The following is a 16247-nucleotide window of genomic DNA, read 5'->3' as shown; positions in this document are numbered from 1 at the left end:
TTGTTGCTATACTAAGTTACAAGAAGTGCGATCAAGTAGTAAGGCGTAAACACTTCAGGTTTTCATACTTGTCGTGCATGTGGCTCGTGACTCTTCTTTAATCGTTCTTCATCTAAGCGAATAAACCTCTCAGGTCTTTCAATTTGTATTGCCTCTTTATGTCTGAATGCGAAAACCATGCCCCTATTCTCGCGATAGAGGATATCAATATCTTCCAAATGTCTGTTAGTTGTTTCGGGATAGAAGATCCAGATAAGCTGATTTTTTTGTCAGGTTGCAAGTACCATTTCAGAGACGGAGTGGAAACTTACAGGGACAAATGCGAAATTGAAGACGGCCCAGATGATATAAAATTTCCAACCGATATTGGCGATGCCGGTAGGTGTGATCTGTACAACGATATAGTTCGAGATCCTAAGAGGAATCGGGAATGAGAGTAAGGTATCGGTGATGAGACGACCAAACTGACCAATTTGACGCAGTTGCCAAGGCTGCACCTTTAGTCCTCATTGAAAGACTGTTGATCTCTGTAGGGTATAACCAAGGGACACCCTAGACGACGATCAATAAGGCGTTTTATTAGAGAAAATATAAGGAATCGATCCACCTGCCAGCAGACCCCGAAGAATACATAATATAAGAAGAAGAATGCAGTTGCACCTGCACCGTATTTCGAGCCCGAGACAGGATCACCTGTCTTGGAGAGTAGACCAGTGATAAAGATGTAACAGACACATTGCCCGGCAGCACCCCACATCATCAGTTTTCGACGGCCGGCTCTTTCAATGAGGGCCAGACCGAGGAAAGAGAATACGAGATACGAAACGGAGTTGCATGCTGCTAGTAGACGGGATAATGTGTTAGAGAGCCCGACAGAGTTTTGAAGAACAAGCGGTAAGCTAAGAAAATCAAGCAATGTCAGTGGTGAGGCAAAACGATTATAAGTGTCAACTCACTAGTAGCTTGTTACGTTGATTCCTACAAGTTGTTGCATCCACTGTGTACCTAATAGGATACGTCAGATATCGACCCGAGTATCTATCATTTACAATAGCATGACAGACCTGCCCCCAGCATCAATCGCTTCACCATTCCCGTGTTTCCTGTCCTTCCCTTCAACAAGTCCTTCCAGCTCGGCGCAGATTCCTTCTCAAGTCTGACAGCCTCTACAATCTCATCCCTTTGGGTCAAGATATACTCATCTTCCGCGGTCGTGCCATCACCTTCCAAGGCAACCACGACATCAAGACCTTCCTTGTCATAGCCATGTGCAAGAAGCCAGCGAGGACTTTCGGGCAGCCAGGGTATGGTCAAGAAAAGAATGATTGAAAAGATAAGTTGAAATGCGATGGGAAATCTCCACGAGAGACTACCGTCAACGAAACTGAAGCCATAGGTGACCCAGTTGCTTAGCGAGAATCCTGCAATGTTCAAGCTGAAACTAGTTAATAGGTTGAATGACAGCGAACGAGATATACGAACATCAGCCCAAGAACGATAAGTTTCCCTCTCCATGATGGCTTCGACGTTTCACTCTGCCAGACGGGTGAAGTGGACGTATTGATGCTAAAAGTAGCTATAGTTTTAGATCACATGGTCTCTGGAGGAACCGCTAGGGACGAACCCATTACCGACGCCTTTGCGAACAGGAATTAGAAGAAAGTGAGGGAGTAACAATATGAACACTTACCAGTGACGAGTCTAGCTACGATCATATGGGCAACCGAGAAAGCTGAAGTCTGGAGGATTGCACCAATGGACATGATAGTGATACCGATAAGAAAGGATTTTCTTCTACCCAAACGTTCACCTGTACAGGCTCAGGCTCAATAATCGTGAGGTTGTGTCAGGGAAGGAGTACGCACCGAACACCATGGTCAATATCGCGCCAAAAAAGCTAGGTATTAGAGGTTCGTAAGTTTCATAATGAGAGAATCGAATTTCTTGATATACCTACCAGCCTATATCGTATAAAGATACGATAGTACCTTGGAGATCCGCATTAGGATTACCCATGGTGTCGAGAAAATCTTGTGTGACGATGATTCCACCAAATACACCTTGATCATAACCTTGGGATCCACCACTTCAGAACGAGCGCCTGTAAAGCTAGGAAGTACTCACCGAAGAGAGTCATTCCTGTCGTACACGCAATGGTAATCCAAACATTGAGCTGCGTCCCGGTCATACCAAAGTAGGGTTTTTTCCCTTGGACTTTGCCAGCCTTGATGCTGTCTCCGCTGGCCGCTCCATGGTCAATACTAACATCGACGTCGGGTTTTTCCAAGCTCATGAGGATATATGGCGAGAAATGGTCGAGTCAAATTTTAGGGAAGAAGATCCACCGAAGACAGGTGTCGTGTGCTTGATATATATTGCTCTAAAATTAGTAGGTGAATACTCCCCGGAAATTGATGGATCATCGAGATAAAGCTGCAGCGTTGAAAGAACCCGGCCCGACACATGGATGCATTTCGAAGGATATGCCGGCTCCGGTCCCCAATCCGATAGCGAAGGGCGAATTGAATATGAGTCCAATCCGGCTAGCCTCCTGGTATTCAATGAACGGTTGATATCAATGGCCCCCATGCGGTATCATGGAGCCCCGTGGGGTAGCATTGGGCTAATAATGCGCAAAGATCTGAGCTCATTGGGTCGGATGACGCACTTGGTGGGAACCACGAGCCAGCATTCGACTTCTCCAAGGCAACTTCGATGTCAGTTATCAATTGCCGGTTCCACTCAATTTTGTCAATCAATGCGTGTATCGTTCCAGGTTCCCACGTCGGCCTTGAGAGTGGGTCATTTAAGTTGGAGAAGGTTGCAAAGAAACGTGTTATAGCATCAAGAGCTCGCTGGCGTTAAGAAGCGCCAGATTCCCTGGCGAATGATGGTTCCCGCAACAAGCACCAGTCCATCGGTATCTCGACCAACCTGGAACAACAATTAGGCAAAATGGATTGTGCGTAAGAGAAATTTCGACAGACATTCACATTAATCAAACCTAGTCAAAGGTCATGAGTATCAGTATATCGCCCTTTAGGAGTTGTTTTGGGAGTGCAGCGGTCAAGCAGCGGTTGAAGTCACTGGGAAAATAACTGATGGCAGTGGATGATGTAATATTCCTCTACAGTACCACATCAATGGGTGAACATCCGCAGACTTTTTTTCCTATTTTCCAGATTCCAGATTTTTTAAAAAGGAAATGTGGCTGTGTGCCGTTGATGCCGCCTGCTAAATCGGGACATCCCATCAGCTGATCTTGAAACGACGTCGTTCCAGAGTCGTTCCAGACTGAAATCTGGAAGCACCCCCCCCCTCTCCAGATTTTTTCGCTCTTCCAGACTTGTTACAGACTGCATTTTACCTCATTATACATCACTTTCTACCGTAAAATCAGTCATGTGCGAGATTTAATCTCGATTGGAATCTCGGAGTGCTCATCATGAGTCCATCATATACAGTTTGGTAGATAATTGTAAGTGCTGGTTTGCACCTTTGAATATTTAGAGATGCAACGATGAGGATACGAACTTATCACGAGTGAAATGGCTCAATCTTTACTTTCTTATTGAATTGGGTCCCCTCATATGAGTCGTAACTTGAAAGACAGTGTGGTAATGCTCTCCGTCATCTTCATTTTATTTTTAGCAGTAAGATATCTGGAAGTTTGGAGACGAATGGTCTACGGATGAGAAAAATCCTGGAATGACCAGCGGAGTTTCAAACATATAGAGTTTAGAACGAAATCTGGAAATATCTGGAATTCCAAATCCTACGGACCGTCATCCAATCATCCCCATGGCCAGCACGTCCAGAATAACAAGGACAACGCGCTCTATGAGCTTCAAGGCGCGTCCAAGCGCGTTCAACGCCAACGTCACGCTTTATGAGCTCGCTGGCGAGCCTTCTGCACTACCCGACCTCAAACGAGAACTTGAGACCGACGAGTCTACTCCAAGGAAACGCCAAAGGACTGATGCCTCGTCTCCAAAGAAGGTTGTCAAGGGGGAAAAGTCACTGAAGAAGCCCAAACCGATACCTCAGGCTCTGTCTATACCTCATCCAGCGCCTGAGAAATGGAGAGAAGTGTACGATACAATCAAGGACATGCGGTCGCGTATGACTGCACCCGTCGACAAAATGGGCTGTGATCAAGCGCAGCACAAGGAGAGCGATCCCAAGGTCCGTCTTCACTTAAGTATGATACAAAGGCTGTCACTCACTTGACCAAGAATAGAAGATTCGCAACCCTTGTTTCTCTCATGCTCTCGTCACAAACCAAGGATGAAGTCACCGATGCCGCCGTAACCAAACTCAGAGCTGCTGTTGGCGGAACACTGTCCGTAGAAGCCATCATCGCGGCCGATGAGTCTGTCATGTCCGAGGCCATAAATAAAGTCGGATTCTGGAGGCGGAAGACAGGGTGAGTTGATCCTCTTATATGATGTCAAAATCGCACTGATTCGCGTCACTGAAGATATATCAAACGAGCAGCCCAAATGCTTCATGACGATTTTGACTCTGACGTCCCCAAAACAGTCGACGAGCTCTGCTCTTTACCAGGAGTAGGTCCAAAGATGGCTTTTTTAGCACTCCAGGTTGCTTGGGATCTGTCAGTGTTTTTCTTACTCGTCTGTCGCAGGGTTCTAATTTGTCTCTCAGAAACCATGGCATTGGAGTCGACGTTCATGTACATAGGATAACGAATCGCTTAGGGTGGCACCAGAAGCCAACAAAGAATCCAGAAGAGACGAGGTTCGTCGTTCTCCGTCTTTGTTACTTCAAGAAACCTAAGAATCATTCAGACTGAACCTTCAATCTTGGCTTCCTACCGAATTTCATCGTGAGATTAATCATATGCTTGTTGGTTTTGGCCAGGTTCGTACCGTCATATCCATTATCAACCGCTGGCTCACATGTTTGTTAGGTGATCTGTCTCCCTGTCGGTCCGCGCTGTGATATGTGTAATCTCTCAACGAATGGGCTCTGTCCAAGTGCGCAGAAGGTAGTCAAATCATCCAAACGCAAGGTTGTTGTCCTTGATTCGCCAGCGAAGGTGAAGGTAGAACTAGAGGTAGAGGAAGACATCAAATATCCGAACCCGCCAATCGACCAAGAGTCTATAAGGCAAATGGAGAATATAATCAAAAAGGAAGAGGACGGAGACATTTCAATACCTACTCCCAAGTTAGAGGAGACATGACGCAGCCGGTGTATATTCGCGTAATAATTATATTTAACATCGTATATCCTAACTCACATGCAGAATAAACCCATCAATTTGTGCATTTTCCTCTTCTCCTAAGCGGATCCTATCCCAGGTTTGTTGCTCACTGGCACGCAGACTCGAATGATTGTCCATTCATCTCCCGCGTGGATATTAACATCAGATTGATCATAGTCCCGTCACTACACAAGGCGACGTCATTCAATCAATTCCGATGCAACTCACCTGAAGCTACTCATTAACCATGGAAAGATCGTTGTTTGAACGTCGACCGGCCCCCACCGGACAAGTCGATTCCTGTATATCTCTTTAAGACATCTTCTCGGGACAAGGGTTGCGGTCAAACAGAGTCGGATGTTTGAAAAACAGTATTAATCGAGTTACTCCCCCATTGGATCATGAACATGAATCGAATTTGATCATTCGCAACGAAGCTAGAGCCCCGAGTCATAACAGTATCTCGGTATCAGACCAGTACAAACGTACAGACGATTATTTCCAGTCATCATTGGTTTGGGTGCCGGCTACAGGATTAGAACGTTTAATTTCATTCATAGCTGGTGGGATATAATTCAGGCCCATAACTCTGAGGACAAATTCCAGGCTAGGTCGATTCTAGTCTAGGTGGATTAGCTCGCAATCTCTTCACAACGCGGTCAGTCTCAGGGCTTCGGGCAGCAGGGATACGATTCACGAGAGGGGTCGATGGTCCAGGTGATGCCATTACAAGTGGCTGATTGCAGACAGCGGGCACAGATTCAGTAGAAGTCGTCGCACTAGTGAGTAGTATTGATCCAGCTTTCGTCTCCTTGAATAGAGCGGCTACTGTCATCTGTTTCGATATTGCTTTCCCCATGTCGTCCTTTTCCTTTTTGCGTCTCTGTTTTTCCTCCTCCGCGTCATTTTCATAACCTTTCTCAGCTTCAGGGCCTAGTCTTTCGATAGCTTCGTCGATGATTTCGACGAGGATCTCGTGGGGCTGATGGTATTCATATCCTTCGTAGCGGCAAGCAAGATTGACGAATCGATACCATTTCTCCATCAAAGGGATCAGGTCCTTGAAATAATCAGAGTACCTTGCCATCATAACTCTAAATTTATCGCCGTCAACGAAGAAGCTGGATTCCATTTGGAGCTTCTCATGAGGACCGCCGTCATAGTAAGTTTCGATAATGTCGCGAGGTGGATTTTGCCGTTTCTTCCCCCCAGGTCCCTCCAATGTCAGCGGTAAACTGTTCATGGACCAAAAAAGCGAATCAAGGTCATGAATGCAATGATGAAAGTCCGCTCTTTCAAGGTGATGACTCAGGTACTGATAGGTTCCCTGGACGTTCTGTGATAAGCCAAGACAAAAAGAATAATCATGACGTCTAGACGCACTGTGAGGAATCCATCTCCCTGTCCACGACGTCCGAATGAATACACAGGTCCAGCTTTCTACATCAAACTATAAGTAAGCAGCACAAATAATCAGAGTCAGTCTTTCTTACCATTGGCCACCGGAAATCAGTGGGAGTTGCAGGTCGATCTTTGACATTCCACAAGGTCTTCAAATGTCCAACATACCCTTCTGCTTTGGCTGTATCTCCGAAGACTGCAGAAGCAACTTCCAAAACGTCCTCACTCTCCTTCCGTTGAACTACTACCTTACCAATTTCGTAAGTAATCTTGCTATGGTCGAAGTCGATTATATGGCCCCCGGAATCCGAGATTATCAAGTTACCCGGGCTCACATCTCTATGAATGATACCTTTCTTGTACAGCGATCCGAGTTCTATCCGAAACGCAGAGTCAGCACGCGGGGACAGATTAGATATCGTGAAATACAGTACCTTCAACAATCATCCTCACTGCCAGTAAAAGTTCGCGCTTAGACATGAACCGTTCAATCGGCCATCCCGGTCGGTCAAAAACCAGACGGACTAGTGACCTCGAGACCAAGGCAGAATGAGCGAGATCATTCTGTAGTGTATCCAGGGTAGTTGGAGTAGTAGCTGAAGAAGAACGTGTGAATTCCATGTCATTTGCGCCCAGTCTTTCTGGCGTATCTTCTCGTCCCAGTGAGGGTTCTGTGGCATGATTCTTTCGGATCGTATCGAAAGTTGTCACGGACCTCCCATTCATTTCTACTAACCATGACTTCCTGAGGCGATCCATCCTCCCTGCTCTCTCCATAACAGTCTCCTCAAATGGTTTCTTATCAACCTCCAAACCAATCTGCTGAGCGAGTCCGTCCCTGTCACTTTGATCCGGAGTTTGCTTGTCAGAATTTCGCAATTCTACGATCTTTGGGTCGGATTGCACCCTTGGAAGTCGTTGCCAGTACTGTTTGAGAATGTAGACTTTAGCCTGAAGAAGCGAAATCAGCAGTTTGTCAAATTCCCGGTGGGAAACGGAAGAACCTTCGCGTTATTATTTTTCCAATCTGCAAGCGTGACGGCGCGGACAACGAATGTGGCCCTTCCCAAAATCGAAAACTCCCTTTTGGGGTTGACCGCCCCTATTGCCACAAATCTTTCGTTGGCTACCTCGAGAACCCATGGGATATCGTAGACGCCGCATTCCCGGAAGGCGATTTGGGACAACTTGTACGAGGCTTGAGGAGAATTCGTTGCGCTATTCCAGACCGTGCAGGTTGAATCCCACCCGAGGTCAGCCGGGGAAAGGTATGAAAAACTCGCGATTACTCGTATAAAATCTTCCGGAGACTAAAAGGGTTTTACAAAGACGATGAGATACTGATACTGAGGATAGAGTTTAATAGAACGGACCTCGTGAATGTTAATCTTGTCCTGCATGCAAATGACACCGCTGCGGTCGAACCGGTATACCTGCAACTCACAACCTTTCATTTTGAGAGCATTTACAAACAATCGGTCTACTTGCTCGGCGAAGATGTGGCTCACATAAGTGCCCAACTGTGCGCCAGTGACCTCCGACTCTACACGTTGGTTTTTTATTTCCAACATGGCAAAAACTCGTGACCAGCATACCTACCAACCGGTTGATCTTCAATTCGTATAAGAAGCGGAATGAATCGAACCTCGTCGGCGACAGTCTCGCCGTCATGAGCAAATATGAAGTCTGGCCTCGGGTCTTCCAGGACTCTGTTGTTAGACCACGACCGAAGGGATATTTTGTTCGTGTCCATCCACTTCCCGGGAATTTTTTCAATATTACGGTAGTATTCCGCGGTAAGGGATGCAATTCTTGTAAAAACCTCCAAAAGGAACTTGTATGCGTCTTCTCCCATCATCTTTGAGTCCTGATCCTTCGGAAGACCGACCCAAGCATTTTCTCGATACTTTCTGTCTTGGATGAAGCGATTCAATATATGCCGAGGGAGGGGAAGCGCCGTGGTATGATCGACGAACTGGGATCGAATTGGAAGCAATTGACGTGGAGGGGATTTAAGTTTAGAAGATTGAGAATGAGACGGGTGAGATTGAGTAGACCAGGGCGTAGAGGGCTGAGGTGGAGACGACTCAGGTATAAGTCGAGATTGGGTCGACTGAAGCGGAGATGACAGGGGCTGCAACTGCTGTGAAGACTCCGGATAGGCAAAATATGCATTGAGGAACGTTGCACGGTCAAGTTGCGCCCTCATACGAACCTGTTGAATGCTATGGGTCATTTCGACCCGATATCCGTCTATGTGTCGGAGAAGCAGAACATTCCCACGTCTCCGGAAAATGGTTATATATGGCATATATATATATTGGTGTAACTATTCGGCTGTCGACAGTTGCCATGGCTATTTCTAGGTTATGGCATATAGTTATATATGGCATAGTGCTATAGACACTTGGCTATAGATTTGAACAAAATGCATCACGGGCGTGATCAACGACCCGAGTCATCATCATGAGAGAACTTCGAAAATCTATTCATCGCTCCATGGCCTACCAAAGTAGGCTTCAAAGGTTATGAAATTAAGTCAAGTTCAATTGGTCGTGAATCAGAGGAATACGGCCAAGCAATAAATCATAAATGCCTCTTCTGAGACGGCGGAGCAAAACTAGACGACGTGACAAATGAAAAAGATACTCGAATTGGCTCTTGAACAACAGAGGTAAACATGTTCGACCAGCGAAGACGCTTTTTTTTCGTGGAAGAAGAATTCCATTTCCCGGACAATCATCGTATGATAATCATAATCAAGATTGGTTGACCGACGGGGTACAGCAGCTGGCCATGAATTGAACCAGTTCTACTTACGACAGCGCAAGAACTATCAGGCGAGATACTCTGAATCAAAATTCCACACCGCTTCAAGTACTCAATGTGGCTGAATTAAGAAAGTAATCGTGTTTAGGGGACAAATACCCGAGAGATGCATATGGTAATCGTTTAGGGACAAAAACGCCCGGTGCCCTTGTCGGAAAACAAAGCAGCAAGGAAGCAGAAGCTAAAGAAGGGAAAGCTTGCTTAGTGTACAATTATCACTGGCATGAGGCCGCCACACACCGGCCATTGTTCGACATTTACAGATTCCGCCAACAGAGATAATTGTCAGCACATCGAATCATTGGCATCATGATAATTCCGAGATTTAAGTACTAATATGTATAGTCTCCACTGAGTCTCCATATCATACTCAAGCACATTTCGAAAGTCATAAGTATGGCGGCATAAACTCAGACTCGATTAGGTATGATACAGCCATGCCCAATGGCAGATACTTAGATGCCCATCATGCCCTGGACCCTAGTGCCCATTCGGTATCGGCGGAGCAGGACAAGGTGTCGTGACAAAAAAGACCGAGTATTTTGTGGTATTTGTCAAACCGTTTATGATAATGACCATCACATCTTCCAGCGGCTCAACATCCAGGGAAGATATGCTATTCTGTAGCGTTCCCACCGCGGTTATGTACGAGCACGGCGAGACTTCTCTGATGATTGATGATCAATCGATCATGATCGATCAACAATCAACTTCTACTTTAACCTTTTTTGGTCAATCCAAAAAAAAGTACCGAGACGCTCAATTGTTTGCTATTGTTTGTTTCTCTTTTTAATCACGAACATCTAATTTTACTCCTGATTCAGAATGAGCATATGTTGTATGTTGTACATGGCTGTACCGTACCAAATCGAGTCCAGTTTAAATTATCCGCCGTACTACTCATTACTTTCCAAGCGTGTTTACTAAATATGGCAGAGACTACTAATGTACCTTGATCATTTCGGGATTAATAAATTATCGTTATGCCAATCATCCGAGGTGTTAACAAGTTTCTCTTCTGTAGTACGGAATCTGCCAGCGAATGTGGAACAACGACCGTGTGGTGACCTCGTGGTCTCACACTGGGCAAGCTTTCCCTTCTTTAGCTGTTCTTTCCTTGTCGCTTGCATTTCAAGGGCACGGATGTTTTTGTCCCTAAACAACTACCGCATGCGCCTCTCGGGTCATTATCCCCGAGACCATGGTTACTTTCTCTATTCAGCTGTGATGAGCATTCTTGCGCTGTCACAGAACTAGTTTCAAGCCAGTGGTCAGCTGCTACATCCCGAAGTTAACACATCTTGATTGTAAATATCTTACAGATGATTATCGGGCTATGAAAATCATCGTTCTCAGACTGCTTCCAGAAATCAAGACTGAATATTCGAATCAGGCAGGGCGATGTTTCCAGGAATTACGTTCCTCGTCCTCTACACAGGAATGTTTCGCAAATGCTTAACAGCGCAAACACACGGGCAGTTTCATAGTATATTCTTATCCGAAGAGACTAAGTATTGAGGTTATTGTGGGTACCCGGTCAGCAAAGGCGGACTCAATGGTTCAATCAATGGTTCGATACCTGAGTAAGTAAAGGAGTTGAACAATCGATAACTGATAATCAGAGGCGTCGAGTCAGGTTTCTAATTTTCCACTGGTAGTGAGGATGGCAATTGATCATCATCGTGTACTTTGATTGAAGCCAATTGTCCTTTTTATCTTTCCTATTAAGACTGCGCTGAGCTCTATCAGGCTCTATCGAGATTTCAATGGTTCTTGAAATTTGTACGCAATTTTCTGATGGGTAAAATTTCGGAGTTCTCTCATCGCACCCACTGTGACGGATTCTGTTCCTCTCTCTGGCACCATGCCATAAGTGTCGTTTGCTGTGACGTGGGAATGTTCTGTTCTTCTGATTGACTACCAGTGCCAACGCTTCTGTGGACTCACAACTCGTGGTAGTACGCGTGTTGCTGCTCTCAATCTCTTATGTTATTGTCTGATAATATCAAGCAGGTCAAGACATCCTTTTAGGGCGTCCAGAATTCATATAAATATCCTCAAGGTGAGTCGGTTCTACAGAATCCCTTCGCTTCATGGCGACAATGAACAACGTCCAGGCCTCCAATGTTAGAACTTTGCCAGAATGTCACGGCGTCACGCTGTCACATCTGTTACACTTTTTATTACATAATAATTTCCCTCTGCTGCTACAGTTCGACGGAGGCTAAACTATCGGCATACTGCTAAAATGGCGCAAGCTACAGATCTACCAATTGAACTCGTTGATCTAATCTTATCTTTCTTACCTACGAATCATGCGGAGCAAGTACAATGGAGGAGAAGGGCGGCGGCTATAGGAAGAGAGGAAAGACCGGTAGGTTGGAACCTATCGGATCATCGGTGCAGACGGTGTGGGAGAGTATGCTTAGCAATGTGGGACTATGGGGAACAGAAAGCGTGGGTAATACAGAGATGGGGATACTGGGGACCACGGCAATGGGCAATAGCCGGATTCTTTGTGCTATGCCCCTGCGATGCGATGTTGGGGAATTACTTCGGGAGGCGTTGGTTTGTGTGAACGGACTACCTGTTTGGGAGTAGTTTGTACTTGTGGACACTTTTATGGTTTGTTTGGTACTGTTGACGTTTTTATGATCAAAGTTGTTCCTGTTTACTTTCTTCTTACTCCACTCTTCTCTTCTCATGTCAAACGCTTCCATTCTTATGTCAGATGTATAATTAGTTTTATTTCTCATACATAGCTTCTTTTCTCATGTCAGTATAAAAATAATTACCTAGGGTAGCTGGTCTGTGCACCGTAGTCTAGGTATATAAAGTAGGTAGAAACTTGTAGAAAACTCCGTCGAGTTCTCTTAGGTTCACGCCTAATATAACTTTTGTCACTCTCCTCTATTGTTCTTAAGTTCAGGTGTGACCTGTGACATCACAGTCACAGTCGCCCTAACAGTAGAACTCGACGCCTCCGGGGATCGCACAGCACAGTGCCCTCCCTATCTTTTACTCTCTCAGCATCCTCTACTCTCTGCGCGCCGTCGCGGCCGCCACACTTATAGCCGGTCCCTAGGCTTAAGGGGTGATCGGGTACAGTCACAACGTACCCCGTTGAGGTTAAGGCGTGTCACGTGCCTTAGCTAAACACGAGACGTTCACCACGTGAGGTGCTGTTTATATACTTGTACTTTTTTCATATCAACCTCGTGCTGCGGCTGCATTGTCAGCTGGTACACGCAGAGGAGTGAGAGACCCACCTTAGGTGACTCTCTAGATTAGCGTGGGAATCCGTTCCCGTACATACTCCTAAACTTAGTCTATCCCTTCGGCCAAAGCGGCCTTTCTTGAATACAAAACCTTTTTTCTTTTCGTGTACACATCCAAGTGAAGCAGGCTATTGGCTTCATTGGATTGGTGGATACGTATCAGGTGACAGGAAAAGACCTCCCTCACCTTCGTCAAAATTTCTCATCGAACACCGCCCGGAACTTTTCGAGTACCTTCTTCCGACTCCGAGGAAGAAGAAGAATACGTCTTGGAATCCCAATCAGAGGAATCCGAGCCAGAACAACGAGAACCATCCGTTTCCCCCCTACCCTTATATCAACCACCTCCCCCCGACTACAACGAGCCAGACATGGCTTCAGCACAACAAATCATGGACCAAGTGTCCGCCCAAGCCGCCCTCATCGCTCAACTGCAGCAGCAACTCGCCCAGCTGCAGAACAACCCGATTCAGGGACCGCCAGGACCGCAGGGTCCACCTGGAGACGACGGGGAAATCCCCATCGTCCAACAAGCACCGCCACAAATCGATGTGGCAAAACCAAAGATATTTTCAGGAGATGGAAGGGAGTTGAGCGGTTTCATTACCGCATGTAAGATCTATTTAAGTTTGAAGATGACGGGGAGATTGCAAGGAGATCAGATTACGTGGATACTGTCATACGTACAAGGAGGAGCGGCGGAGTCGTGGAAAGAAAATATTATGGAGATGATCGAGAACAATGAAGAAGAAGCTCCGGCCCACACGGAGGAGCTTTTTGATAGTCTCCGTAACAATTTTGGAGATGCAGACGAGGAGAGTACGGCGGTAGGGAAGTTAAGATTAATTGAGCAAGGTAACAAGAGTGCGGAAGAACATGTGCAGGAGTTCAAGAGAATCGCTCGGGACAGTGGATATGAGGGACGAGCCCTCATCGAAGAATTTAAGAGAAGTTTGTCAGGAAGAATCAGGAAAGCGTTGATGGAGGCGGAAAACCCACCAACTACTATCAGAAGTTGGTACGAGAGGAGTATGAAGTTGGATAGGCAGTGGAGGCAAGCTAAAGCAGAGGAAGAATACTACCGACGGGGGCAAACGAAGCCCCAAATACGAACCCATACCCCAAACAACACTTTCGTGAGGCCCCAGCCTCAACGTCGAGATCCCAACGCGATGGATGTTGACACAGCCGCAGGACCCAGTCGAGGTCCTATCAAGTGTTACAAGTGTGGGAAGTTAGGACATATGGCGAAGAATTGTTGGAGCAAGGCTCCGGCTCGAGATGTACAAACGTTAGATGTGGACGAGCAGCGGGACTACTGGAAGAGGATGTTCGAGGAGGAGCAGAAGAATTTAAAAGAGTAAAGGAAGCAAAGTCTCCTCGTTTGACTTCCTACAACAAATTTGATGTACTATATAACGAAATCAATGTTTGTGATACGGTACAAGAGGAGAGTTTCCTTGTAAGGACAATACGACCTTTAAGGGAAATTAAGCTGAACGTGGGAGTGGAGAAATTGGACACACATGATGGAGTAGGAGTACAGGCGTTGTTGGACAGTGGAGCGACGGGGATGTTTATGGATAAGGTGTTCGCAGAAGAGGAAGGGTTCAAGTTGGAACCATTAGAAAGACCAATTCCGGTTAAAAATGTCGATGGAACAATCAACGCATCTGGGGCAGTGACTCATCGAGTGGTTGCAAATGTGTACTACAAAGGCCATAAAGAAAGAGTACACTTTGAAATATGTGGCTTAGGAAAAAATAAAGTCATATTAGGAATGCCCTGGCTACAAATGCATAATCCGGAAATTGATTGGGAGAAAGGAGAGGTAAAGATGACCAGGTGCCCAGACGGGTGTGGGTACAAAGATAAAGGAAAAGCCAAAGAAAAACAGGAGGAAATACGAAAGGTAGAAGAGCCGAAGAAATCGACTAGGCAGTTGATGAAGGAAGCGCGAGAGGAAGAAAAAAGGGAAAAACCTGACATGTCACACAAGCAATATGCAGGTTGGAAATTAGTTTCCTTCCCAAAGAAATCCAATTGGGGAACGGTGTTGCAGTATAGATGCAAAGAGTGTGGAACCCAAACATCGGAACACTTGTTGAGCAAACACAAATGCCCAGCAAGAGAGGAAATCGCCTTGGATGAGTTTGGAATGCCATACGAAGGAAGTGATGACGAAGAGGAAGGGCCAACTATGGCCAAAATAGAAGCATACGAAAAGGAACAAGAAGAGATACGAGATGAAGAAGACAGATTCGAACGGGTGAACAGGGCAGTAGGGAGATTCACCACTCCCAAAAATATCATCGAAGGAATCGCCCTGGGAGTAGAAGCAGCGTTTGCTAGGGAATTGGCATGAAACAGGCGTGCTAATAGTGGAGCTGAGGGGTTGGCGCAACAACCCAAAGAGAAAGCTGAGGGGTGGGCGCAATCACCCGGTGACGTGGCTGACCAATTAAATGGGGATAAGGCAGAACGTCAAGAAGAAGACAACAGCAAGACAGCCACCGCGGGACAAGCGGGGGCTGAACAGGTACGTCCTAAACGAATAAGCGCCCAAAGAAAAAATAGGAGTAGAGAGGAAGAAGGACAACTAGAGACGTGGGTAAGGGGAATGACAGAGGAAATGCCGGAAGAAGAAGAGATTCGAAGCATAGACTCAGTGGACCAACTTGTACCCAAACGGTTCCACAAATTCCTTAAGGTATTCAAACAGAAGGAATCGGAAAGGATGCCCACTAGGAAACCATGGGATCATGCTATCGAGCTAAAGGAGGATTTCAAACCCAAAAAAGGAAAAATATACCCATTATCACCAAACGAGAGAGAAGAGGTCCAAGCGTTTGTCAAAGATCAACTACGAAAAGGGTATATTAGACCTTCAAAATCTCCGCAGACTTCACCAGTATTTTTTGTGCCAAAGAAGGATGGGAAAAAGAGGATGGTACAGGATTATCGATTTTTGAACGATTGGACAATTAAGAACAATTACCCTTTACCTTTAATTTCCGAACTTATAGACACTATGGGTAGCAAACGATTATTTTCTAAGATAGATTTACGTTGGGGTTATAATAACATTAGGATAAAAGAAGGAGATGAGTGGAAGGCAGCTTTTACTACTTTCATGGGTGCTTTTGAACCCACTGTTATGTTTTTTGGACTTACAAATTCGCCTGCTACTTTTCAAACTATGATGAACGAACTTTTTAGGGACTTAGTAAATACTGGAAAAGTGGCTGTATTTATTGACGATATTTTGATAGGAACAGACGATGAAGAAGAGCACGACAAGGTGGTGGAAGAAGTGTTGCAGAGGTTGATGGACAATGACTTATTCGCAAAACCGGAAAAATGTGAATGGAAACGAAGCGAGATGGGGTTTTTGGGGTGTATAATAGGAAGGAACGGAATTAAGATGGAGGAAAGAAAAGTGAAGGACGTAGTAGAATGGCCAACCCCAAAATGCGTGAAAGACGTGCAAAAATTCTTGGGACTGGCAAATT

General features: G+C 45.7%; 5 protein-coding genes across 5 annotated transcripts; 3 read left to right on the top strand and 2 right to left on the bottom strand.

Moving 5' to 3' along the window:
• Positions 1–62: 62 nt before the first annotated feature.
• Positions 63–2188, bottom strand: AGABI2DRAFT_183661 (hypothetical protein; the record flags this gene model as incomplete). Its single annotated transcript, XM_006458628.1, has 12 exons — positions 63–257; positions 312–414; positions 470–552; positions 608–899; positions 957–1005; positions 1065–1435; positions 1483–1566; positions 1625–1637; positions 1691–1810; positions 1866–1897; positions 1958–2072; positions 2125–2188. 12 exons carry the CDS (start codon positions 2186–2188, stop codon positions 63–65), a joined length of 1521 nt encoding a protein of 506 aa, XP_006458691.1.
• A 1652-nt stretch (positions 2189–3840) lies between these two features.
• AGABI2DRAFT_63644 (hypothetical protein) lies at positions 3841–5206 on the top strand (the record flags this gene model as incomplete). The annotated part of the gene is made up of 6 exons (XM_006458627.1): positions 3841–4185; positions 4236–4426; positions 4481–4615; positions 4666–4758; positions 4809–4881; positions 4931–5206. 6 exons carry the CDS (start codon positions 3841–3843, stop codon positions 5204–5206), a joined length of 1113 nt encoding a protein of 370 aa, XP_006458690.1.
• A 628-nt stretch (positions 5207–5834) lies between these two features.
• On the bottom strand, positions 5835–8864 carry AGABI2DRAFT_115720 (hypothetical protein; the record flags this gene model as incomplete). The annotated part of the gene is made up of 7 exons (XM_006458626.1): positions 5835–6554; positions 6611–6667; positions 6721–7004; positions 7063–7579; positions 7633–7938; positions 8002–8171; positions 8228–8864. 7 exons carry the CDS (start codon positions 8862–8864, stop codon positions 5835–5837), a joined length of 2691 nt encoding a protein of 896 aa, XP_006458689.1.
• A 4851-nt stretch (positions 8865–13715) lies between these two features.
• AGABI2DRAFT_63901 (hypothetical protein) lies at positions 13716–14099 on the top strand (the record flags this gene model as incomplete). The annotated part of the gene is made up of 1 exon (XM_006458625.1): positions 13716–14099. One exon carries the CDS (start codon positions 13716–13718, stop codon positions 14097–14099), a length of 384 nt encoding a protein of 127 aa, XP_006458688.1.
• Positions 14100–14572: 473 nt separating this feature from the next.
• Positions 14573–15100, top strand: AGABI2DRAFT_141459 (hypothetical protein; the record flags this gene model as incomplete). The annotated part of the gene is made up of 1 exon (XM_006458624.1): positions 14573–15100. The coding sequence occupies one exon, from the start codon at positions 14573–14575 to the stop codon at positions 15098–15100; it is 528 nt and encodes a 175-aa protein (XP_006458687.1).
• Positions 15101–16247: the final 1147 nt, after the last annotated feature.

Source organism: Agaricus bisporus, assembly GCF_000300575.1.
Source record: "Agaricus bisporus var. bisporus H97 unplaced genomic scaffold AGABI2scaffold_2, whole genome shotgun sequence".
NCBI lineage: Eukaryota > Fungi > Basidiomycota > Agaricomycetes > Agaricales > Agaricaceae > Agaricus > Agaricus bisporus.
The sequence above is the reverse complement of the archived record's forward strand: the minus strand, read 5'-3'. Positions and strand labels throughout refer to the sequence as shown.